Source organism: Passer domesticus, chromosome 9 (genome assembly GCF_036417665.1).
Source record: "Passer domesticus isolate bPasDom1 chromosome 9, bPasDom1.hap1, whole genome shotgun sequence".
In the NCBI taxonomy this organism is placed as follows: Eukaryota; Metazoa; Chordata; class Aves; order Passeriformes; family Passeridae; genus Passer; species Passer domesticus.
This window is the reverse complement of record NC_087482.1, coordinates 31,392,768-31,415,618: the sequence shown is the minus strand read 5'-3', so window position 1 is coordinate 31,415,618 and position 22,851 is coordinate 31,392,768. Positions and strand designations below refer to the sequence as shown.

Genomic DNA, 22,851 nt, shown 5'->3' with positions numbered 1-22,851 from the left:
TTCTGCACATTATCATTTCAGCTCGCTCTCCAACATCCTTCCATATGCTAAAATCATCAGCAAAAAGAGAAAAGCAGCAAAAACAAAACAGCAAAGAAAAGCATGAAAGTGGTGGGCCAGGACCAAGCCAAAACCAAAGCTGAACGAGGTCCTAAACACAGCACAGCCAAGGCAGGAACAGATTCAGGACCAGAGTACATGTGCTACACATGGTCATTAATTTTACACAATTCCAGACAGGGATGCAGCATCCCCAAGAAAAAAGGTGCAATCAGTAAGAAGGTACTAACAGGATCTACAGTGGGGAGGTTGGAAAGTCTCCTCCTCTTCCTGCTTGGGCCTGGGACGTTGGTGGAGTGATGGGCATCGTCGAAGTCCCCGCCGCTGACGCTGCTGGAGGGGGAGGTCGCTCTTCGCCTCTTGGAACCCATGGAATCCAACTTCTTCTATAATGAACAGAAACCTTCTTAAAGCCCTGGCATTGCCTCCACACCCTCTGCTCAGAGCTACCCGCAGAGCTAGCAAAGCTTCTGGTGGTACATCTGCCAAATGCCACAGGTCAGGTAAGCCATTTCTGTGAACTCCAACTTTGTGGAAATTCCCAAGAGCAAAGGGAAATCAAAATGCTCCTACAGTTTTACAGTCACCAGTGACAGCAAGGGCAGAAACCCCCAGGCTCACACTGAATTAGCAGCTCTTTGCAGAATATATTCTTAAACTCTACATTTTCATACCCCATCCCATGCACGACAACTCAGCAAGAACCACTGTTTTCAACAAAAAAGCTGTACAGAGACACATGCTCAGTTCTGGTGTAAAAGCTCTTCATTCCATGGCAAACTAAAAAACCACGAAAAACAGACCAACAAAGAAAAAAAATAACCAACCAAAACAAATTACAAATGAAAAGGGCCACAGAATACCTTGTGTTATATTCAAGAGAAGAAAAAGGTCTGGATCACTGTGGGACCTCCCACTCCCACTTTATGTGTGGGATGAATGGCTCAGCCATGGAGAAGCAGGAAAAGCCCCCTCCTCTTTTGGCCATTTTGCATTTCCCAACACAAGCAGTGACAAATGAATAATCACCATCCAACAACTATGGTAATTTATGGAACAAGTTGTTGGCTCTTTCCCAACCTCCAGTGACAGCATCAGAAAAGTATCTTTATTTGGGGCTATCTCAAAGCTGAGGACAGAACAGATACATCTATCTCAGCCAATCCCCATTTCCCAATCAAATCCAGGGATTTCTTTTAGGAGGCACTCAGATGATTGACAAGGTATGGCAGCACAACATAACTGTGTTAAAGAATTTTTGTTAGAGACAGAGCTAACTTCAGGCACACACACGAGATGAATAAGGTAGGAATAATTAACAGTTAGGAAAAAGAAAAGCAAAAAAGCCAAGGCGGAGGGATGGAGAGCCAATCAATAATTTACCAGATTTACCAGAGTAGAACCAGCACCTCGAAAAGCCAATCTCCTCATAGTGGCTGATGGGCAAGCACAGATACTGCGAGGAGGGGACACTCTAAGAGTGGCAAACCAGTAATGGTGTTAGTACAGCCACAACTGGAAGACAAGAAAAAGGAAAGAGAGAGGGAAGGAAGTTCAGAGTAGGCAGATAAAGAATAAAATCAAAGAATAAAGTGGATAATTACAGTGACAGAGAAAAAAAGCAAGAAACAGAAGGTAACTTTTTATAGCCCAGGAGAAACTCTACAAAGTAATTTTGTACACAGAATGCTAGACACTTCTGTCATTGTCACAGCAAAAATACATTTCTCTAATGTTCCTGAATATGCATTAGAGATTTCACAGCCACTTGCTAGAGAATGATTCATCAAGCAGAGCAGAAAGTAAACAGAAGTGATACCTGACCTGAGAGTACAAACCAGAAAGCTCTAAAAGTTACAGAATGCAAAGCAGTACAGTGCTTAAAACAACATAATCTTAAGGTCAACAAACACTTAATAAACTCTAAGATGATGCACCTCCAACACTCTTCAGAGTAGATTTTTATACACAGAGGTAAGCAGTAAGTATGCAGCCATACACTGAAAATCCAGTTTCAATTTCGATGCAGTCTCCAAGCCTGATTTTTTTCACAGAAATTCCATGTGAAATATACAGAACCATTTTATGGCAAAATGTTTGCTATTGTATAGTTCTTCCAACTCCTGCCTTCAGTCAAACCCCAGAGAGGTTCTTTTCCTGTTCAGCACTCTGGACATTTTTATAACACAGACACCCAGAGAAGCTCTGTGGTTTATCAGCAGGCAATTCATTTTGGGAACTGACAACAGCCCCAAGCCTTGGCACTGTCCCCAGCTCCCATCTGAGGGCTACAGTCTGGAGTGGCTCCACCAGGCACGTGCTGGGAAACACAAGCCCTTGGTTGTGGAAGAAAGGCAGGAGGGACTACCAGAATCAATAATTCTGCTTCAACCAGGAACCCAAGAGCACAGCCAGTCCAGTCCCATCCTGAAATAAAGATCTGGGAACCTCCCAAGCAGCACCTGCCTGCAGACAGCACATCAGCTGCTCCATGGCCACTGTCTGAGGCACAATGCTGTGGCACTGCTGTGACCAAGGCACCCTCACCACTCACACACAGCCTCCCAAGCACATTTTCCTCCTCTAACAACCATGCAAAACACAGATCAGTCTGGACAACATCACCAACACTCGGTGAGGGACCTGTAACTGAAGGTGAGGCTCCAAAACACAAACTGCTCCCTGAACTGCCACGCTGCCAAACTCAGCAGTGCACAGAAACACAGTTTTACTGAAGAACCTCTCTCCCAGAACTGCTTCTGCAATGGCACTGCTGGCTCACAAGTCTCTCACCAGCCACACCAAGACTCTCCACTGCTATCACTGGCAGCTCCAATGCAACAGGAGCTTCAGCATCTCCTCGGTAATCCCCTTGCCAGCCATAAAAATATCACAAAACCACAGCAAGGAGTGCTTTGGCCATTACCAATTCACAAATGTGTACTGATATACACAACGGGGGAAGGAAGGCTGTCTCTCCCAAAGGCCCTACAGAAGGGCCACAAGTGTCACCCACTCCAACCTCCCTACACCAACAGGTTTTGCACACCTCGGACATAATGGACTCAAAACAAAACATTCTAGCACACTGGAGGTTCATTTTCTGCCTCCAGGCAGAGGAGAGCTAAAAGCCAACAGATAGTACATATTGCTGTGAGGATCTCCCACGTTTCAGCAGAAACACGAACCACGGTAAATTTAGCAAAGGGAACAGGGGAGGGAAACGCAGCCGGAATTTCCCCGGTTACCGATCCCATTGAAAGCTGCCACGGGATGGGAAGAGGAGGCTGGCAGCCACCAGGCACTGTAAAAGGGCAAAGCTGGCGAGAAAGCGAGCGGGACAGCGCACCCATCGTTTTCCCAACACCGGGACACGGAACAAAGGCACCGAGCGTGCGACCGGCCCGAGCCCTGCCCGGGAGGTGAGGGGCAAACAAAGGAGCCCCTCCCGGCTCGGGCGGCCAGCGCTGTGCCCCGGGCCCGCCCCGCGCTGCCGCCGCCGTGCCCGGGCCCGCCCCGGCAGCGGCCGTTGCCACCCGCGGGCCCGGCCCGGCGCCGGGACGGGGAGCACGGCGGGAACGGGGCGGGAAGGAAGCGCTGAGGCGCAGCCGGGCCGCTGCCGGGCGCCGTGACGGCGACACGGCGCGGGGCAGTGACCGGGGCGGGCGGCGCTCGGCGCCCCGGGCCCGGCGCGGCGGGGCCGCTGCGCGCTCGGGCGGCGCCGCCACACAAAGGGAGGCAGCGGCCTCCAAGCTCCGGCCCGCGCCCCGCCCGCGCCGCTCACCCCGCCGGCTCCGCTCCGCCTCCCGCAGCCGCGGCCGACCCGGGGTGGGTGCGCGGGGTCCGCCCGGCCCGGCCCGTCCCGTCCCGCCGGTACCGCCCGTCCCGACACCGCCGGTGCCGCCGCCGCCGCTGCCGCAAAGCGCGCCCGGCCGCCCAACGCGCCGAGCCCGCGCGACACCCCGGCGGGGCAGCGCCGGCGCGCTTTACGGCAGCGCCCGCCGGCGGGAGCACGCGGCGGCGCCATGAGGAGACCGAGTGAGGGCCGGGAGGGGAGCCGGGAACCGGGACGGGAACGGGAGCCGGGAACGGGAGCCGGGAATGGGAACCGGGAACGGGAACCGGGAACGGGAGCCGGGAACGGGAGCCGGGAACGGGAACCGGGGCGGGCGCGGGAGGCGGCCAGGCAGCCGGCCCGGCACCGGGGGGTGGCGGCCGCCCGTGGCCAAGCGAGCGGCAGCGATGGGGGGCCGGGGCTCGGTGGCGGGGATGTGTGTGTGTGTGTGTGTGTCGGTGCGCGGTGCTGACGGGCGCGGTGCGTTGCAGAGCTGCGGAAGGCGAGCAAGCGGCTGAGCTGCCACAAGCGCTACAAGATCCAGAAGAAGGTAAGGTGAGGTGAGGTGAGGTGAGGTGAGGTGAGGTGAGGTGAGGCCCGGCCCGCGTTTGGCCTCTTCGGGGCCGCTGCGCTCAAATGTCGGGCCTGGCACTGAGGAGGTTTCTTTGCCCGCCTCCAGATCAGAGAACACCACCGAAAGGTCCGGAAGGAGGCCAAGAAACGCGGGCACAAAAAGCCCAAGAAGGACCCCGGCATTCCCAGCGCCGCGCCGTTTAAGGAGGAGCTGCTGCGGGAAGCGGAGCAAAGGAAGCAGAGGGTAAAACCTGGCTTGTGGTGAAACGAAACACGGCTTGTGGTACAGGGGACGAGAGCTGAGGCCGTCCCTCTCTGTAAGGAAGCTCTGTGTGCACTCAGAGGAGCAGTTGTGGTAGATGGTCCCAGCAGAGTCATGCTTTGGAAAAATGATGTGTTTCTTTCCAGCCTTGTACAGCGTACAATGATCTGCTGGTTTATTTTTAACCTTTCTTTCCTCACTGTGCATGGGAACGTGCTGGAAGGGTCATTTCTAATGCAGAATTCCCCGTGGTGCTGAGATACAGAAGTGTCCCATCAGAGTGCTGGGAGTTAAATTATGGCTTTGTGTGATTACCCAGGAAATAGGGATCTGCTGGCTGCAGTGTGCACTAATGGGACTTTTGTCAGCTGTAGTGGTGGCTGCAGAGCTGCTGCCTTGGGAGCAAGCTAATGTATGGCTGCCTCTGGGTAGGATGCAAAAAAAAAAAATAGTTCCCAGAGTCACTTGGACAGGCAGGATTTCTAACTGAGCTGGCTCAGGAGGTTGGGTCAGGAATGGGGAGAAAGAACATTCTTCCTTACCACCTTCAAAAATGTTTTATCTGTCCTGGGTTTTTCTTTGCAATCAGCTTGAAGAACTGAAACAAAAGCAGAAGCTCAACAGACAGAAAGAACATGAAAAGAAGAGGAAGCTGGAAGCTAAAAAGAATGCAGCCACAATCAAGGAGCAAGCAGAGGGAAGGGTAGGGGTCCTGTATGATTTTGATTCCTGAACCTGTGGAAGTCATCCTGAAACTGCACCTTCTTAAGCAGCATGTTGCATGTTACATTTTCATGCTGAATATGCACACAATCATTAGACACTAATTCTCATTTAAATAATTCCCTTTTGTTTTTATTCGCTTTAGGAATCCTCTGGCAAATCTAAAGGAAAGGCTAAAAAACCGCTGAATAAAAATTCTAAGAAATCATTCTGCAGGGAGCTCATGAAGGTGAAATGCTTTAAATATTTTTATGTCATTAGATGAGAGTCAACAATAAGACCACTTGTTATTTTCCTTTTTTTGTATTACTGTTCAGAACACAAAGTTTGGCTGTGAGAAACTGGAACACTGAAATAAGGGATTTTACAACAGAAAATATTAACAACTATCTTTGTAAGCCACAGCTATACCAGAATTGTCATCTGGTCTGTGATGTCTTGTTTGATTCTTGTCTTGTTTCTGACCCAGGTCCTTGAGGCCTCAGATGTGGTTCTGGAGGTTTTGGATGCCAGAGATCCAATGGGCTGCAGGTGTCCTCAGCTGGAGCAAGCTGTCACTGCCTCTGGAGGGAACAAAAAGCTGCTGTTGGTTCTGAACAAGATTGGTAAGAGACACAGGTTTTCTCACAGTGTTACAGGCACTGTGTAGGTGAGCTATGAAGATTTTAAAGGAATCTGAGATTCCATTGAAGACATGAGATCCAACTCTGAGCTCGCTAAAAAGGCTGGAAATTACCAAATACCATCAGCTAAATAAAGAAAATAAAATAACAAGAGCAAAGGGAACTTTGTGGTAAAGTGGATAATCCTTCACAGAACATCATTCTGTGCCATACAGAGTCTTCTAGCAATACCCAGCATTAAAAACCTAATACAGAGGCCAGAAATGCAATTGTGATGTGTTCTGCTAAGGCAGAGACTCTGTGTGCCTTTGGGGACAGTACCCAGCACTTTATATCAGAGCTGTCAGCCAAAGGGTGTTTGTCATGGTAAGAGTAATTAAGGAGTGAAAGAACTGCTCTTCTTTCCAGATTTAGTGCCAAAGGACAACATAGAGAAATGGTTGAATTATTTGAAGAAGGAGTTTCCAACTGTTGCTTTTAAGTCAGCAACAATGATGAAGGACAAAACTATGGTAAGAGCACTGCAGGCTGTCCCTTGAAAAGGTTGTGTGTTTGCAGTAATACATGTTGAAACTTCTATAAAATTCCTTTTCCCCTGGTTTGATTGCACTTCTGGGACTGATGGATGTGCCTTTACACTTCAACTGAGCTTTGCAGTACAGTGGGGGAATTCTTACCACTGAAATTACAGTAGATTAATAAATCTAAGTGTCCATATTTTATCTTCCTTAGTAGCTCCTGACCTGTTTTTTTTTTGCCTTTGAATCCTGTAGCAGGAACAGGTCACAAAAAGACATGCACGTGTTGATTTCTCAGAAACCTCTCAGTATTTTGGAAGCAAATGCCTTTTGAAGCTTCTTCAGGGGTATGGCAAGACCCAAGACAAAGCCATTCAGGTCGGGGTGGTAGGTAAGTGTTTGGAGAAATAAGAGGAGTTTCCTTCTCCATAAAGCTTTGGGATCCTGTATTACTGGCCTGGGTAAAACTGCTACCACCTGGTTTGCTAATGAGCTTTCCATTCATTGTTCTTTGGTCTAAGGCTCTCAGTGTTGTACTTCAGCTGCCAGGGATCCATGGTGCACTTCCATATGTAGCTCAGGGATCTGAGGGAGGCAGGATCTGTGCTCCACTGGCCCTGCCTTCCTCATGCCTGACAAAAATCCCATGGAATATAGTTCCAGAAATCCTACAAGTGTGAGAAATGAGGATACATGCTTTGTCTTACTTCTCTAGTGAAGACTTCAGATCCAACTCTGATCTCACACTGATGCTTACCTTAGCAAAGATACCCAGAAGAAGCTGTTTTGATGGGTGTTAAAAAGCTGTCTTCTTATTTAATTTAAAAGGATTTGTGTGATTTTTCCTCAGGTTTCCCTAACGTGGGAAAGAGCAGCATAATCAACAGTCTCAAAGGAAAGCGTGCTTGTAATGTTGGCATGGCAAGAGGTGTTACCAAGTAAGCTCAGTCTGATAAAAGCTGTTCCTTTCCTTGTTTGTTGTGTTTCAGTCCATAGGGGCAAAGCACCCCCGTGTGCAGTTTTAAATGCACATTAAAATTTGCAAGATGCAAGGTGTTGATATGTGTGATGCACGCTCTCTCCAGGGGATACAGTGTATAAACTTGATGTTTGGTTTGTTTAAATTTCTATCCTACACAAAGCACATGATGACAAAACATTGAAACTGACTCTATGAAGTACATTCAATCCAACACTGAGCTTTGTGTCTTGCATCCCTCACCATTACCAGTCCTTCACTGATTATCTGCTCACAGTGCATTTTCCTCTGAACAGGTCCATGCAAATTGTGCACCTTGATAAGCAGACAAAGATGCTGGACAGTCCAGGTTTAATTGCAGATCCTTCTAACAGTGCCCTTGCTCTGGCCTTGAGAAGCATCATAGACCCTGAAGGATCAGACTCGGCAGATGTGCTTGAAGGAGTAAATGCCATAATAAATCACTGCAGTAAGCAGCAGGTGAGCTCCACCTTTTTTCTATGTCTCTCAGACTTCCCTGTAGGTTTCTTAGGCCAGTAATGAAAGTTCATTTTGCTGTAGCTAATTCTGATAGTCTTTGCTTTCCCTAACCATGCAAAGTGGCAATGCCAAGTGTGATCCTTCATCCTTACAAACAGAAGGCAGAACAGCAATGCCACAGTCCTGACAGCCAGAGTAAACAGCATTGCTTTTAAGACCTCATCACCACACAATCAAAGAGTGAAAAATGATGATACCGCCTCTATTGCCTAGGTTACAGTGAAGACCTCAGATCCAACTCTGATTTCACTCTAGTTTCAAGCAAATTAACCTAAGCCTAATTGCCTTTCAGTTCTTGGAGAAGTGTTTTCACAGAGCAGCGTGCTGTCCCATTGCAGCACACGTCACATTTGAGATGACCACACTACACAGAGTGTCCCCACACAATTCCAGAAAGCTTCAGCCCATACACAGTAACACCTCACCCCTTCAGAAGGCTTCAAGCATCTGTCCTTGTTCTTCAGCCCAACCTTTTATCCCCTCACGTTGATGCATTGCCCCTGTGTGCCCTCTGCTCCCTTTGGAGGTTGCTCAGTGCCCCTGGGCACTCCATGGCTCATTGCTGTCAGTGCTGCTCACAGCTGTGCCCCCTGGGGATGAGGCTGGCACAGCCCCACTCCAGTCACCCCAAACTGTGCACCTACACTGTCTCTGTACACCCACGAGTCTGGTTGAATGGCAGATGAGTTTGCTGATGAAGTAGGCATTTTGCTTTTAATGTTTTCTCCCACGTGCATGAGAAAAACAGCTTTTCTCTTACTCTGTCCTCACTGTTATCCAACTTTATTTGCTCTTTTACTCCTAAAACTATGAGAAGGATGGGCATCTCTTTCTAAATGTGCCATTTTCTTTTGACCTAGGTAATGATGCACTATAATATCCCAGATTTCAGGGACCCTGAAGAGTTTTTATCTTTGTTGGCTCAGAAGAGGGGCATGCTGAAAAAGGGAGGTGTTCCTGACATAGAAAATATGGCTAAATTAGTGCTTTGTGACTGGACAGGGTAGGTATGCTGTGAACTTTGCTCACCTTTCTCTCATTGTTAATCCAGCACAGCAGAAGCACCGAGTCCAAGTACTTAAAAAGGAGAGGCTGCTTTTTCCCCTTCCTTTCTCACATTTCACTTGGGTAAAGAGCTGGATTGTCCAACAGATTCAGAGAATGCTATCCACAGATAATTTTCTGAAGTAGTGAAGGATACATGAGAAGAGTCAAAACCTGTTGCACATTACTCCATAAACAGTTTCTGTAATGGAAATATGCTTTCCTCTCAAATACCAAGTCCATGTTGTCCTCTTCTAGACAGGAAAGGATGTGGCAAGCTTTCTGTGGAAATTTGGGGTGGTTCCTGTATTCTGAGGGTAGGAATAAATGTAACTCACATTCAGTAATTGACTGTGACTGTCTCCCTTGCTCAGGTGACTGAGCTGCTTTTACAGGCAGGTCATTGGTGGTGCCAAAGTCCCACTGCATTTTCCTCTCAGGAGTGGGCTATCCCCTTAATACTGTTGACAACTTCAGAGTCAAATTTTAATATCTATTGAACTGCTGTTAAAAACTAGTTTGAGAGCTTTGTGCTCTGGGTTTTATTTTAAAATGCAGTGATTTAACTGTGTTATCTTTAGTTGGTTTTTAATGCTGATTTTTATTTTCTCAGAGCCAGAATAAAGTACTACTCACAACCTCCAGGACTTCAGAAGCCACCTCCCTATCTTACAGAACAAAAAATAGCTGAAATGCGGGAAGGCTTTAATTTACATAACCTAGATCAAGAAAACAGCAACACTGTTCAAGGTAGGACTGTTCCTATAATAGACTCCCATTAACCACAGAGTCACAGATTGGCCTGGGTTGGAAGAGGCCTTAAAGTCCATCTTGTTCCAAACCCCCAGCTGTGGGCAGGGCCACCTTTCACTCAGACCAGATTACTCAGAGCCCCCTCCAGCTTGGCCTCAAACACTTCCAGGGATGGGGCAGCCACAGCTTCTCTGGGAAACCTGTGCCAGGCCCTCACCATCTTTACAGCAAAGAATTTTTTCCTGCTCTCTAATCTAAACCCACTGAGGTGAACTTACCTGCACTCAAAGCCAGGGTTTCCAGCTCCTTGCAGTTTTCTGTAGATGTCTCAGGGAAAGCTTTTCTCAGGGAATTTCCTTGCCTTGGTGTCAGAGCCCTGTGTGGGAGCCCTGTCTGTGGCAGGGAGGGGGCAGAACTGCACTGTCCCCACTTGGGGGCTGGGCATTACATCTGTGCTGAATGACAGAGACTGAACAGACACTCCCTGTGTTTTCTGCAGCTTTAAAGCACCCCAGTCCAGCAAGCAGCATTGCTTTTCAGTCAGCTGGAATGACAAATGGGATAATAGAGGAAAATAAAGTGATAGAGGAAGAATCAAAGTGGGGAAACATGGAAACAAACAAGGAGGAGGAGGAAGAGGAAGAAGAAGAGGAGGAAGAAGAGGAATTCACAGAAAGTGATGATGATGAAGATGATATGGAAGAAGATGATGATGATGATGATATAGAGGTAAATGAGGTTTCACTAGGGTTGGGCTTTTTTCCTGAATTAAGGAAACAACATTGTTCCAAGTCACTTGGCCTCAGCAGTGAGGCTCAACTATACAAGGGACCATCCACATTTTCCCCAGGCTCTGTTAGGTTTCATTTGCATAGATTTCATTGATGATCTCAAAATAATGTCTGACCTCTGACTTGTAGGAAAGCCAAGTTCAGCTCACCAGAAAAACAAAGCCTGGAAAACGCCAAACGAAGCCTACAAATCCCAAAGAGCAGGGGGCAGGTGTGTATTCAGAACCCTGGCATAAGGGTGGGCTCTGGAAGCTCCAGGATTTGCACTGGTTTCATTAACACATGATTTTCTCTCCTCAGGAAATGAACGTTCCAGATCACTGTCCTTCAGCTTAGATAAACCAGCAGATGGAGATGATGCCTATGATTTTAATACAGACTATGTGTAACAAACCAGGTGGGAAGGCACTGTCTGGAGAGCTGCTACTGCCTTTCAGAACAGTCAGGAGCACTGGGGCTGCAGCAGAAGCTGGAGGAGAGCTGCAGAACCAGAGCTGCTGCAAGGACTCAGTTGTTGCTGTGTCAGATAATGTACATAATAGTGCATCTCCCTTGATAGCTCGATTTTATACAGATCCAGGAAACTGATTGTAATTCAGCTTTGTCATAAAGTTTATTTCCCATATTAAAGCCTAATTTAAGAAATTCCTAATAGACTCATTTTGTCTCTTCATTTTGCCTTAGAAAATACCTTTCAAGAGAATAAACCCTTTGTCTTAGAAATTATAAATGTTTCATTCTAGTCGTGTTCAAACAACAAATCCAAGTTTTCCTACAGGATTACGAAGACTTCACCCTTAGAGCATGACTTTAGACAGTGATTTTTCAGTACATTTTCGCAAAACTTGTAGAATTTTCACATGTAAAGGTTGGCTAGAAAATACTCCTTATTTCAGCTATATATAAGGTACTTTACCCAAATATCTTACGTTCTGAACCTTCACTGGGAATGGTAAATGAGATTTTATTAGTAATCCCTCTCCACTGGGGAATAAGTTGATGGATCTTACAGTGCTCTTGAACAAGAGTGTTATTTCCTGATGGCACTTGTTACACCTGGCAATAACTGGCCAGTATTAAGCAGAGCACTGCCCTGTGCAATAAGGATGGGCTGCTGTGCTCAGCCCCTAGCAGAAGTGGGATAGCAAGAGAAGTGCCAAGAGGCCCTGCAGCTGCTTAAAGAATTAAGTGTTTATAATAAATGCCTGACACTAAATAGCTCCTGTGCATCTGTTTTCTTCCTATTAACTGAAAAGTATGATTTCTGTGTTCTTTGATAAATGTGTTTTCCCTCAATGTATGCTGAGGCATAGATTCTCATGGGCAGCATAAAAAGATGTCAAGTGCATACACAAACAGGCAGTTCCTTTAAGTCTGCTAAAACACAGCTTGCTCAGCTGAATTGCATTGGTGTCAGCTAATCAAGGTAAAATCTTTCAACGTTGGTAAGTGAATTAATTCCTCCTAACTGCTTCAAGGACAAGAATGGTTCTTGTAATGGTTCATCAAAACCCAGGAAAAGAAACAATAGGTAACAAACCAGATCAGGGTATCCCTGACAGAAACAGAACTAGAGGCAGTGACTGCAATGAGAGCAGCAGTTTGAAATCCTTTTAAAGCAGAACTAAAGCCATATTCACAGTCATGAAGGAGTCCTTTACCTCTGCTGCCCTGTGTTTCAGACCAGGCAGACTCAGCTGTCACTGCAGGAACACAAAGCTTTTGTCTGAACATCCTCCACCAAGGGCTCTTCACAAGCCTGAGTGCAAACCTCTGTTAAATGGAGTAGTTGGCACAGTGGCTGCTGGGATATGTCACCTAATAATAACTGCCACTCAACAATACAACTATAAAAAACCAAACCAACTTACCTGTAGCACAGGTGATGGGCAGCTGGCTGCAGAGGGCACAGGCATCTCATTTGATGAGTTCCCAGACGGGGAAAGGCACAGCAGGAAAAACTAGCAGACTGCAGCTCACTCGAGAGAACTATGAGGAACTCAACAATAACAAAATTAATCTGTAATTAATACAGCCTGGTCCCCAAAAGAAGTAGCTTGTACTATTTTAAAATTAGATTGCTTTCACAAAGACCAGATCAATTCACTTTGGTTTTAATCACTTGCTACTGTGTACAAAGGAAACACTTCCTATATCAAGACTGGAATAAGGTTGCCATTTACCTGAGGCTGGAGTCAGCATGTTACAATTAGCTTTATTTTTGAACAAAGTTTCATCCACCACTTTACAAAAAAACTGGTTTAGCGTTCACTGGCAGTTAAAACCATTTTGCATAGTGAAATAATACTCGAAGGATTAATCTTTCAAAAAGGATTCAATTTTTCAGAATTCTGTAAGAAAGACTTAAACAAAAATGGCTGGGAGGAGATTTCATGCAAGAAAGGGTTGTTGAGGGAATTATGTCACAGGATAACAAAACAAAACAAACAACAAAACAAAACCCAGGCAGCTCTTAATTACAGTACACTGCTGTGCAAGATTTGCTGGTGCGAGCACCAGCTGAATTTGTATCTTGTTCTTAGAAACTTTGTTTCTGTAATTGACAAAAGGATCCCCTGCTAGAAGACGTGTAGTAAAGAGCAAGAGAACACAACTGAAGTGACATAAACAAAAGTGCTCGTTGGTGGAGATCTTCCCTTGTTTTCTGTAGTGCTGCTGGAGTAGCATCTTGTGTCACACAGGTGACATGAGCCTCCTTTGGACCTGGGCATTTCAGAACTGCACCTCAGTAAGTGCATCACCTTGTGCTCCAGAAGGCAGGGTCGGCTCTGTAATACAAGTTGGCTTAAAGAAAAATATTCTGCTTGGCTCCAGAAGTTTCCTGAGAAAACGTCATCATTTATTCAGATGGACTCTACTTTGCTTCATAGGCCTCCGAGTGTCTGCGGATCAGGCTGAACTTGCCTGCAGGGTCAGGGACATACCACTTCTCCCAGACTTCAGCATAGGAAGCTGTTCTTCCCCAGGGTTTGAAATGTCCATTCCAATGGAGCAGCTTGGCAGCTTCCACAAACTGAGGAGAGTATCTTTTCCCAGCACTAGACCCTTTAATTGAGAAAGAAGCATTAGTGTTTGAAATAAAGGCAGCTGAAAAAACAAATGTGCAAAATGTTAACTTCAAAACAAAGGATTTAACAAAGGAAATCTTATCATTTATGGAGAAAGGAGGTAATAGGGGAAGCAGAAATAAGGGCAAATTGAAAAACAATCAGGTGCAAATAAATGTCACTTCGATCTGTCTGTGTCTCTTTTCACAGACTGCCTTAACTACCAAGTTCTTTAAAACTCAATTAACACCAGATGAATTCAGCAGACTATGTATTGTTCATCAGAAACAACCTGAAAAAGCTCTCCCAGCACTGGGGTTTCACCAGTAGAACAGACATGAATGTCTGCCCTTCTCAACTGTTTTGGAAGAAACACCTTGGATCACATCAGATACAATATATTTGTGGAAAATGAGAAGGATTTTGAGTAAGTCAGTTCAAGAACTAACCCCCAGCAGCCTGAGAAAGACTCAGGCCCACAAGCCACGAGGTGGAATTGCAAAGCTGTTTTTCCTAAAGAACAAAGGACAGAATAGGGGAATAAAAGCTCACTTTGCTACATCATCAACAAGATGTCCAGCTACAGACCTGGAAAGACCCTGGGGGAGCAGCATCACAAACGCTTCATACGTACCAAGATGTCGGACGTTCCACATGGGATCAATGCTGGAATGCTGCTTGTAAAACACAATCAGCAGTGGAGGTGTTGTGATGCTGCCAGCCAGAGTCTTACTGTAGAGTTCCTCTCTGGAAGTTCAAAGGATGCTGATCAGTTGATTTTTCACTTGCAGCAGATACACACACAGCCCTCTGTTCAAGAGGGACATGCCAGCAGCAGAACCCAAGCCTGAGCTGCTGGCACCCCTAGCCTGGGGTACTTACACCACATTTAGTGCCATCCACTTCTCCAGTTGTTTGGTGATGTTCTGTAATTTCCATTCAGTCAAATTGGCAACGAAAACTCCAGGATTGAAAGAGCAGGTGTTGGCTTTCATGGCAAGCTTTCGGATGGTTTCTTTTTTGTAATCTAAAAACCCAATGTAATTATACTGGGGGGGAAAAAGAGAGTAGAAATTAGCTTAAAATATATGGGGAAATTGCTAAAGAAAAATTCTGCACAACTCACAACAGACAGGTGTAAGTTGAAGTTGTTATAGTAAATATCCCTTCCTTTAAAATGAGAAAAAGCAACCTTAAGAGGTGTAACATTTTAAAAATATGATTATATAGACTACATATTTTAAGGAATGCTGCATGGTCTTAATAATACCACATTATTAATATGGTACCAGTCTTAGATAAAGTACTTTTTATACATTCAGAAATGAAAGATTGTCCCCTCAGTGTTCTCAGACCTCCCACATTTCCACAACGAAAATTGCTCTCATTGTAAAGCACAGCAAAAATTCCAGGTAATTTACTGTGCCTGAACAGAAACTGCAGGTCCCATTTGTAAATCTGGTTTGTGCAGGGAAAGTCACATGTTTAGGCTTCAGCATTTGGAGCATTCCCAAATGCCTGAGATCTGCAGCATTGTTATCACTGGACAAGACTAAAACCAACCTGATTGCCTGCTCCACGGACAACAACTTTACTACTGGTTGAGTCACAGTCATCTGAAAATGCAGCTGCATGTCCAGGTTTCAATGGAGTGTTGTAAAGTTCAACAATATCACCTGGAAAATGGAAGCAAGCACAGGAAAATCAAAAACAATCCTGACTAAGTGCCAAGTCAGGCTTTGTTCAGTCCATTGTTACAGCAGATAAAGCTACTCAGTTTACCCCATTTGCTCATATTTAGAAAGTTTGTACAGAAATGGTTGGGTTCTGTGAGAGATAAGATACTGACCTCAGCATAAGGCCAGCAGCTAACAAACGTCCCATACCTTGCACTATTACATCATCATCCACATAGATGACCTTCTCTGCATGAGGCACAAAGCTGGGCAAGTAGAATCTTGCAAAAGTTAACTGTGAGAACAGCAAAGCAAGAGAAGTGGAGAATTAAATGAAGAAATTGTCCAAATAAATGTGAAATTGACAGATTTTTCTGGCACTTATCTATGGCATTAATGTCCAAGACAACAGCTATGGAAGAAGTAAAATAGGCAGCAATATCCTACAAGTAATTTAAAATAAATAGGTTCCATCAATTCCTGGTTTACCATGAATGTATGCATTGATAAACTAACTTTGAAACTGGTCTATATAAGAATTTCTTATTTCTCCATACAGATCTGCAGCATCTCTGAGGTGTTGGCATACTTGACATGCCAGCTGTGGTGTTTCACTGTGGCTAACAGCAAAAAATGATCCTAGGTATGCATATGTAGATATTCAAATCCATCTCTCACTATCTAGATATTTAATTGTACTGAAATTTAGAGATTTTATTATGAAATATTGCTTCTATGCTAAAAGATCTGGTTTTGATTTCCAGCTGGGTTCAAAAGCCAACATCAAAATAATATTGTTATTAACTACTAATTGCAAAAAGTATTCAGCATCATCCTCACTGGTTTGAAGTTGTCAGCCTTTTGGGGATCCACTTGTACTTTGCCTTCTAAGACACGAGGGTCGAAATCCAGAATTCGGTATCTCATGTTTCTCAGAGGAGGGCTCCTCAGCCACGTCCTGCAAGCAGGAGAAAGGCACAGATCTTGTCAGATGAGACAAACTCAAGGGAAAAGCAGGAGATCCAGCTAGGAGTGACACAGATCTGGATGTGGCCACTCACTCCCTGCCCAACAAACACGTCTGGGATGTAACTGATGCTGACCTGTGTGGCCACAGGGGCAAGTCCAGGGTCAGCAACTGCACACCTGGGACAGGTGAAAGCACAAGGTCACTTCTTGCTTTATCACAAATATACACTCCTGTTAGCACAGGCCCTTCCCAAAACCATCAGGGTGGACAGAAGGGGATAACAGGATCAAAGAAACAAAAATGGAGAAACATGACTGCCAGCATTTGAATTGCTTAGATGAAATGTAGAAGTACTTTTACATCCTTCTACCAACAAACTCCAACCTCACTGGCTGGATATAAGCCCATTGGAAAAGATGTTTCTTTTCCATCCCTGAAACTTGACCAGAAGGAATGGGACTCCCACAGCAGCCCTGTCAAAAAGCAGCTGGGACAGGGAGTCAGCTCCAGGGAAAGGCAGCTTGCTCTCCTCTCAGAAATACAGAGCTCACCGTGTTGTGGGAATCCAATGAACAGATCATTACCTCAAGTGATCCACAGTATCATTCAGAGTAACAATGTAGAAAACCACGTTGGCTCTGGTGTTCTGGTAAATGCTGTTCATGGCTGCAATTGCACCTCCGAGCCTCTCATCCGAGGCTGCAATGACCACAGGAATCTCCTTGTCATTCCTCTCATCTGCCAGCCTCTGGGGAGCTGCAGGAATGAAATCTATAGGCTGAAGTCCTAAGGGACTTGGATCTGTGGAGTAAAAATGACATACTTGCTTTTATTATTATAAATTATTATTACCACACTGAAATTTCCAACACTTCAATTATTTCTGCTATACACTCAGACGTCTGAGCTGAGGTGTGGATTACAGTGAGCCAGTATCAAACAGAGCATCAGCTTCTGAGAATCTGAGATGCTAATGAATAGAATAACACCACATTTACAGAAAACTGCACACATTTAACCACACATATTCACACACAGCACAAGGTATTAAAAGGCTGAGCTACAGTAGTTTGCACTTGCCTTTAGTCCCCTCTGCCATGCCTATAACCTCATTAACTTCCCCCTCCCATTCACTCAAACCTCATGGTAGGTTCTGTCTGACCAGAGCAGGTGTTTTCCCACCAAATCTTAAAAATGTATATATTTTAAAAATTAAAACAACATACCTGACAATTCCCGTCTCAAGAAGTCACTGAGGCTTAGGAAGTTATGATGAATAACTAGCAAAAATATGATAACAGCCACTATAAGGATGGAAATGTTCACTGAAAATTAAAAAGAAAAACCTTTATCAATACAACCAGAGAACAACTGAGAAACCTGGATAGAAAATATATTCAAAAAAAAATCAGACAAGCACATATACACATACCTTTCCTTAACGTCATTTTTCTATTCTTATTTTATTAGCATAAGGCTCCTGCAAACCTGAAAGAAAAAAAATACAGCAGTCACTGCCAGTGCATTCTTCCACGAGGCATAGCACACCATCACCAGGAGTGCCACAAGTTTCAGGGTCAAAGGCACTGAGTGTTTCCCTCTGTCAGTTTTATGACATACATAAAACTCTATGTCACATTTTAAAAAGTGAGTATGGTCTCAGGAAGTTCCTAACTACAACCACAGGATCACAGGATGGGTTGGATTGGAAGGAACCTTCCAGATCACCTGGTTCCAACCCCTGCCATGGGCACAGACATCATCCCAGCTTCTTTGGGCAACCTGTGCCAGGGCCACACCACCCTCACAGGGAAAAATTTCTCCTCAATATCTCATTTAAACCTCTCCTCTGTCAGTTGGAACCCATTCCCCTTGTCCTGTCATCCATGCCCTTGTCCAAAGTCCCACTGCAGCCCCTTTAGGCTCTGGAAGGGACTCTGACAGGTCCATGTCCTTCTCATGTTAGGGACCCCCCACTGCAATGACACATCTAAAGAAGCTCTCAGAGATAAAAAGGAGACATGCAGATCTTGCCACTTCACTGACAGAAAAAGGCCAAACTCCTTCTTCCAGCCAAAAGTAATCTGAAAGATCTGGAAAATTATGTATGTCTTCTTTACTGTGGTAACTATTTATTTAACTATCTGAAATGGGAAAAAAAAAAACACTGGGAAAGAAGGCAGTACCATCATGTTATAGGAGGGGGTAAGAAACACAACAGCAATGCTATTTCGGTAAGAAATTAAAAAACGCTTGTTCATTATTTAAGGGTAGAGGCGAAATCAGAACAAGAGCTGTGTATCCTGGCGTGTGAAGGAGAAACACAGAAAGCTCCTTAACAACAGCAAAACTGCAGAAACGGTGAGAGACTGGCGAAATGCCTGCATTAAAACACCTCGGACCGCGCTGTGACTGTTACACGTATCAGAACCACCTCCTTCCCGCTGCACTTCTCCCCCGGGCAGACACATCAGCGGAGCCCACAAACCCCGGCCCCGAGCCCTCGGAGCCGCACCGCACGGGGCGGACGCGGAGCTCTGCCGGGAGCTCAGCGCCACGTCCCGCTGTGCCAGAAGCGCCCTGCGGCTCCGGGAGCGACACGCGGCAGCCGGGCTGGGGACAGCGACACAGCGTGCCCTGCGCAGGGATGGCCCCGGACCACAACGAAACCCACACCGCGCTCCGCGGGCAGCCCTGCGGGCTCAGCCCCGCTCCGGGGCCGGCGGGGCCGTGCCCGGCTCTCCCGCCCCGCCCCGGCCCCTCACGGACCGGCCACCGCGGCAGCGCGCGGCCCCGGGCGCCCGCCCAGGTGCCTGACCGCCGCCGGGCGCCGAACCCCCGCCGCGCCCACCCCGCCGCCACACCGGAGCCGCGGCGGCGCCCGGCGGCTCCGCGAGACGAGCCCGAGGCTGCGGCGGGAGGGCAGCCCGCGAGCTGCCGAATCAGTGCGGGTGTGCGACAGGCGGCTCCGCGGCGCCTCGCACCTGCCGGGGAGGGCGCCTCCGCCGGGGTCCTGCGGGGCGAAGCCGCCGTTGCGGAGGCGATGCGTCCCGGCGAGCGCGGGGGAGCGGGAGCGGAGCAGCCCCGGAGCGGCGGCGGCGGCGCGGAGGCGATGGCCGAGGCGGGAGGCGGCACCCCCGGCCGGCGGAGCTCTGGGCGGGGCGGACGGGGCGCGCTTCCGGCCAGCTCAGCAGCCGCCTTCCGCTCGGCCGCGACCAGCGCCGGTGGCAGCGGAGAGGCCGCGCCGCGCCCCGCCAACAGCAGAGCCCCGCCCGGGAGCGCGGAGACGGCCAGGAACGGCAGCGGGAAGAAGCCGGAGAAGCGCCGCCGCCATGCTGAGCGTGTTCCGCTCCATCCCCACGCAGATGGTAGGGCTCGCCCGGGCCTCGGCCCCGGGGCACGGCCGGGCGGGTTTCACTGTCCCCTGCACTGCGGGTGACACGGCCGGGCGGGTTTCACTGTCCCCTGCACTGCGGGTGACACGGCCGGGCCGGTTTTACTGTCCCCTGCACTGCGGGTGACACGGCCGGGCGGGTTTTACTGTCCCCTGCACGCACGGTGACACGGCCGGGCGGGTTTCACTGTCCCCTGGCGTGTACGAGGCACGGCCAGGGGGATGCAGGATGAATCCGTGCAATTCTGGGTTTCAACCTGCGAGCTGGGAGTCTCGTGCTGTAAAAGGAAGCTGTCTGTGTGAGGGAAGCCCTTCCGTGCTTTCCTGCCTCTGCTGTAGAAGGACAGAAGGCAGCGTGTGCTCCCAGAGCTGTGTTTTCTGACGTTATGCAAATATAGATGAGTTGGGTTTGGAAGTGGGAAGGACCCACTGGAGATCGCCCAAGGCAGGGTCACCTGGAGCAGGAATGAATCCAGGTGGATTTGGAGTGTCTCCAGGGAGGGACTCCACCTCTCTAGGCAGCCCGTCCCAGTGCTCTGCCATGCTCAGCAGAAAATCCTTCCTTCTGTTGAGGTAGAACTTGGTGTGTTTTAGTTTATGGCCATTGCTCCTCATCCTGGCGCTGGGCACCACTGAAGAGAGGCTGGCACCATCCTGTTGGCACCTCCCTGGAGACATTTGTCTGTCAGCCTTCTCCAGAACACGGGTGCCACACAGCCCGTGCCCTCTCGGGCACAGCCTCTTCCCTGGTGATACAGCTTTACTTAGTGATGTTAAGGTGACTACAGTGATAATTTGAACTTGCATTACTTGCCCTGATCAGACAGTGCTTGCTTCTGTTTCTAGGTGATGTGGTGAAGCCCGCAGAGGAGGTGTTTTCAGCCACTGTAAGAAAAATAATTCCAATCTGGTTTGAAAGTTGAACAAAAACGCTGAGAACCCATGGTCAGGTAGACTGTAGGATCCAACCTGAAAGAGTTAAGTGGGCAGGTCTGTGTTTTGAATAACTGACTAAAAAGTGTCTCTTTCCACAGGACTACAAGGGCCAAAAATTAGCAGAACAGATTTTTCAAGGAATCATTCTTGTCTCTGCAGTAAGTATAGTAGACCTGTAGGTGAGAACAAAAAGGACTATTTTATTTTCTGATCTTATAAATATTGTTTTATTGTTTGGGCTCACTAAAAGCTTTAAACAGAGGGGAAGTCATGGATTAAAACTTTTCTTTTACTTTCATTGTTAGCCTGCACTTTTGAAAAGGTTTGAGAGATGTACATGCTTTTGAAAACCTATATTTTCCTACCTAAATCCATCCCCTGCATCTTAGTCACGTAATGGGAAATATTTTTCTTCATTTAAAGTTTGAATTTTTTAAATGTTTGTTTTTCCAGGTAATTGGTTTCATCTATGGATACATCACTGAACAGTTTGGATGGACTGTCTACATAGTTATGGCTGGATTTGCTTTATCATGTTTGGTAAGAATGTTTTTTCCCCAAACTGAAATATAGATGCACTGTTTAATCTGGAATAATTGCTAAATTGAGGGGCTGTCAGCACAGACTAATGTTTGCTATGCAATTTAGATTTATAAATACATATTTGTACTTCCTTTGATCTGCATAAAGTCCTTTGCAGCCCATTAAGTGCTTTTCTTTAAATGCTAGCAGAATTTTTGCAATTTAATACCACTTTTGAGTTCATTTTTCATTTGAATTAAAAGTTAGAGTAAGTGAGCTGACAGGAGGCTTTCTGTGCAGTAGCAGCTTGTCATGACAATTTTGCAGCTGTCCCCTGCTGGAGGGGGGAGAAATATGGAATTTCAGGAGTAATTCCTTATCCATGCACGAGAGGTGTCCCATTCCTACTGGGGCACTCCCAGTCCTGTTTTACACAAGGTTCTTACACCTCTCGAGTTCGGATACAACACAATTTGACCAATCAGTTCTCAAGAATGCACACATTCCACTGCTTTGAAAAGCCCCTGTAATTCTCTGGCATCATCATCCATCTGCTCCTCACTTAAACATCCCTGCATTACTTACCCATCATGCCAGGCAAGGGCAGGGTCTCAGTGCAGTGTGGGAGGTGCTGGGAATGCTGCTGTCACCTCAGGAGTCCTTTTTTCTTCAGGGTGGGTGCTGTCCCCATCCTTTCAACAACCTGGGGTGCTTTAGTCACATACTTAAGCATGACTTTGCAATGTAAACTATATATGAAATCGTAAGAGTTCTTTAAGGACTAATAGATAACTGGTGAGGGATGCAGCTTTTCCTGAGGAGCTGTGCAGAGCAGCCCTCAGCAGCTCGGTGTCCCTGTCCTGACTGCCCTCCTTGCCCGCAGCTGACGCTCCCGCCGTGGCCCATGTACCGCCGCAACCCCCTCAAGTGGCTGCCTGTCCAGGAGTCGGGCACGGAAGAGAAGAAGGCAGCAGACAGGAAGCCAAAGAGACATTCCAAAAGCTAAATAGTATGGTTTTCAGGCTGTTACTTTGTTAAATTTTGTTAAATTAATTTCCACTGAGAAATACTTCCTGGCTTAGTGTTCAGTTTTTTTTCCTAGTATTTTGTGTATTACTGTGAGTACACCCAAGCTCTGCAGGGAGCAGGAAGGCTGGAAATTGGGTCTGGAGTTTCAGGGGAGGCACTGGGAACACAGGGAGGGGGGGATTAACTTCAGAAGGCTACTACTGGAGGTCACATCCAGTCACATTGCTTTTCACTGAAAAGGAACACAGTGAATCAAATGAATTCTAGTTAAGCTGTTGCCATAGCCTAAAAGATTAATAAACAGCTGAACTTGTACTGGAATGTTTCTAACTGTGTGTAAAACAAATTGTCAGTAGTTCCTGGTTGTAACAAATACTGTGAAATGGTACATACCCCACAGTTCTGAAAATAACTGTTCTAAGATAGGAGGATAAGAGGGCCAGTTTTTGTTTAAAATAAATTTCCTTGGGAAGAACAAGTAAGAATAGCTCTTGAAACATTGTAACTTGAGCATGTACTGTGTGAGAGGCAGCAGGATCCACAGGCACGGCTTTT

At 46.8% G+C, this 22,851-nt stretch overlaps 4 protein-coding genes and 4 non-coding genes across 41 annotated transcripts in view; 6 read left to right on the top strand and 2 right to left on the bottom strand.

Annotated features, from left to right (window-relative positions):
- PBRM1 (polybromo 1) overlaps positions 1–3,983 on the bottom strand; it is a 52,477-nt gene extending 48,494 nt beyond the window's left edge. For 13 of the 29 annotated variants that reach the window (XM_064432400.1, XM_064432407.1, XM_064432404.1 and 10 more), the window contains exons 1-2: positions 3,845–3,980; positions 291–446 (exon numbers count right to left, since the gene is read on the bottom strand). In XM_064432400.1, the coding sequence (XP_064288470.1) occupies positions 291–431 (141 nt within the window). In that variant the 5' untranslated portion in view covers positions 432–446; positions 3,845–3,980. Of the gene's footprint in view, positions 1–290; positions 447–1,443; positions 1,576–3,844 lie in introns of those variants that run through there. The other 16 variants (XM_064432431.1, XM_064432411.1, XM_064432419.1 and 13 more) reach the window with 6 other exon arrangements.
- Positions 3,984–3,998: 15 nt separating this feature from the next.
- Positions 3,999–11,349, top strand: GNL3 (G protein nucleolar 3). Its single transcript, XM_064432438.1, has 15 exons — positions 3,999–4,098; positions 4,387–4,445; positions 4,575–4,712; positions 5,320–5,433; positions 5,599–5,682; positions 5,923–6,058; positions 6,485–6,588; positions 6,850–6,985; positions 7,445–7,532; positions 7,870–8,053; positions 8,974–9,116; positions 9,771–9,907; positions 10,410–10,639; positions 10,831–10,912; positions 11,002–11,349. The coding sequence occupies exons 1-15, from the start codon at positions 4,086–4,088 to the stop codon at positions 11,088–11,090; spliced, it is 1,737 nt and encodes a 578-aa protein (XP_064288508.1). The 5' UTR covers positions 3,999–4,085; the 3' UTR covers positions 11,091–11,349.
- LOC135308385 (small nucleolar RNA SNORD19) lies at positions 6,105–6,177 on the top strand. The gene has a single exon (XR_010368822.1). It is a non-coding gene; the product is annotated as a small nucleolar RNA SNORD19 (small nucleolar RNA).
- Positions 7,273–7,346, top strand: LOC135308386 (small nucleolar RNA SNORD19). Its single transcript, XR_010368823.1, has one exon. It is a non-coding gene; the product is annotated as a small nucleolar RNA SNORD19 (small nucleolar RNA).
- Positions 7,728–7,803, top strand: LOC135308388 (small nucleolar RNA SNORD69). Its single transcript, XR_010368825.1, has one exon. It is a non-coding gene; the product is annotated as a small nucleolar RNA SNORD69 (small nucleolar RNA).
- On the top strand, positions 8,296–8,370 carry LOC135308387 (small nucleolar RNA SNORD19). Its single transcript, XR_010368824.1, has one exon. It is a non-coding gene; the product is annotated as a small nucleolar RNA SNORD19 (small nucleolar RNA).
- A 1,547-nt stretch (positions 11,350–12,896) lies between the features above and the next one.
- GLT8D1 (glycosyltransferase 8 domain containing 1) lies at positions 12,897–19,536 on the bottom strand. 5 transcript variants are annotated; one of them, XM_064432439.1, is made up of 10 exons: positions 19,400–19,536; positions 17,848–17,903; positions 17,642–17,740; positions 17,000–17,216; positions 16,286–16,403; positions 15,656–15,740; positions 15,333–15,445; positions 14,652–14,818; positions 14,404–14,516; positions 12,897–13,767 (listed from the first exon to the last, which is right to left on the bottom strand). In XM_064432439.1, exons 2-10 carry the CDS (start codon positions 17,861–17,863, stop codon positions 13,577–13,579), a joined length of 1,119 nt encoding a protein of 372 aa, XP_064288509.1. In that variant the 5' UTR covers positions 17,864–17,903; positions 19,400–19,536; the 3' UTR covers positions 12,897–13,576. The 5 variants fall into 5 exon arrangements, with proteins under 5 accessions (XP_064288509.1, XP_064288512.1, XP_064288513.1 ...); XM_064432442.1 differs by lacking the exon at positions 19,400–19,536 and adding an exon at positions 19,280–19,359; XM_064432443.1 differs by lacking the exon at positions 19,400–19,536 and adding an exon at positions 19,185–19,207.
- On the top strand, positions 19,459–22,679 carry SPCS1 (signal peptidase complex subunit 1). Of its 2 annotated transcripts, XM_064432444.1 has the most exons (5): positions 19,459–19,783; positions 20,656–20,696; positions 20,844–20,903; positions 21,199–21,285; positions 22,151–22,679. In XM_064432444.1, exons 1-5 carry the CDS (start codon positions 19,459–19,461, stop codon positions 22,271–22,273), a joined length of 636 nt encoding a protein of 211 aa, XP_064288514.1. In that variant the 3' UTR covers positions 22,274–22,679. The 2 variants fall into 2 exon arrangements, with proteins under 2 accessions (XP_064288514.1, XP_064288515.1); XM_064432445.1 differs by lacking the exon at positions 20,656–20,696 and having other exon boundaries at positions 19,539–19,783.
- Positions 22,680–22,851: the final 172 nt, after the last annotated feature.

Excerpts from the sequence above, each read along its gene's own strand:
- GLT8D1 (XM_064432439.1), bottom strand. Across the intron at positions 15,446-15,655 it reads TGATGATGTAATAGTGCAAG|GTGATATTGTTGAACTTTAC; the intron begins GTATGGGACGTT and ends TCCATTTTCCAG. Across the intron at positions 13,768-14,403 it reads GTGGAACGTCCGACATCTTG|GGTCTAGTGCTGGGAAAAGA; the intron begins GTACGTATGAAG and ends TCTCAATTAAAG.
- GNL3 (XM_064432438.1), top strand. Across the intron at positions 7,533-7,869 it reads ATGGCAAGAGGTGTTACCAA|GTCCATGCAAATTGTGCACC; the intron begins GTAAGCTCAGTC and ends TCCTCTGAACAG. Across the intron at positions 9,908-10,409 it reads AAACAGCAACACTGTTCAAG|CTTTAAAGCACCCCAGTCCA; the intron begins GTAGGACTGTTC and ends TGTTTTCTGCAG.
- SPCS1 (XM_064432444.1), top strand. The coding sequence starts at position 19,459 with ATGCGTCCCGGCGAGCGCGGGGGAGCGGGAGCGGAGCAGCCCCGGAGC. Across the intron at positions 19,784-20,655 it reads GCTCCATCCCCACGCAGATG|GTGATGTGGTGAAGCCCGCA; the intron begins GTAGGGCTCGCC and ends TTCTGTTTCTAG. Across the intron at positions 21,286-22,150 it reads GATTTGCTTTATCATGTTTG|CTGACGCTCCCGCCGTGGCC; the intron begins GTAAGAATGTTT and ends CCTTGCCCGCAG.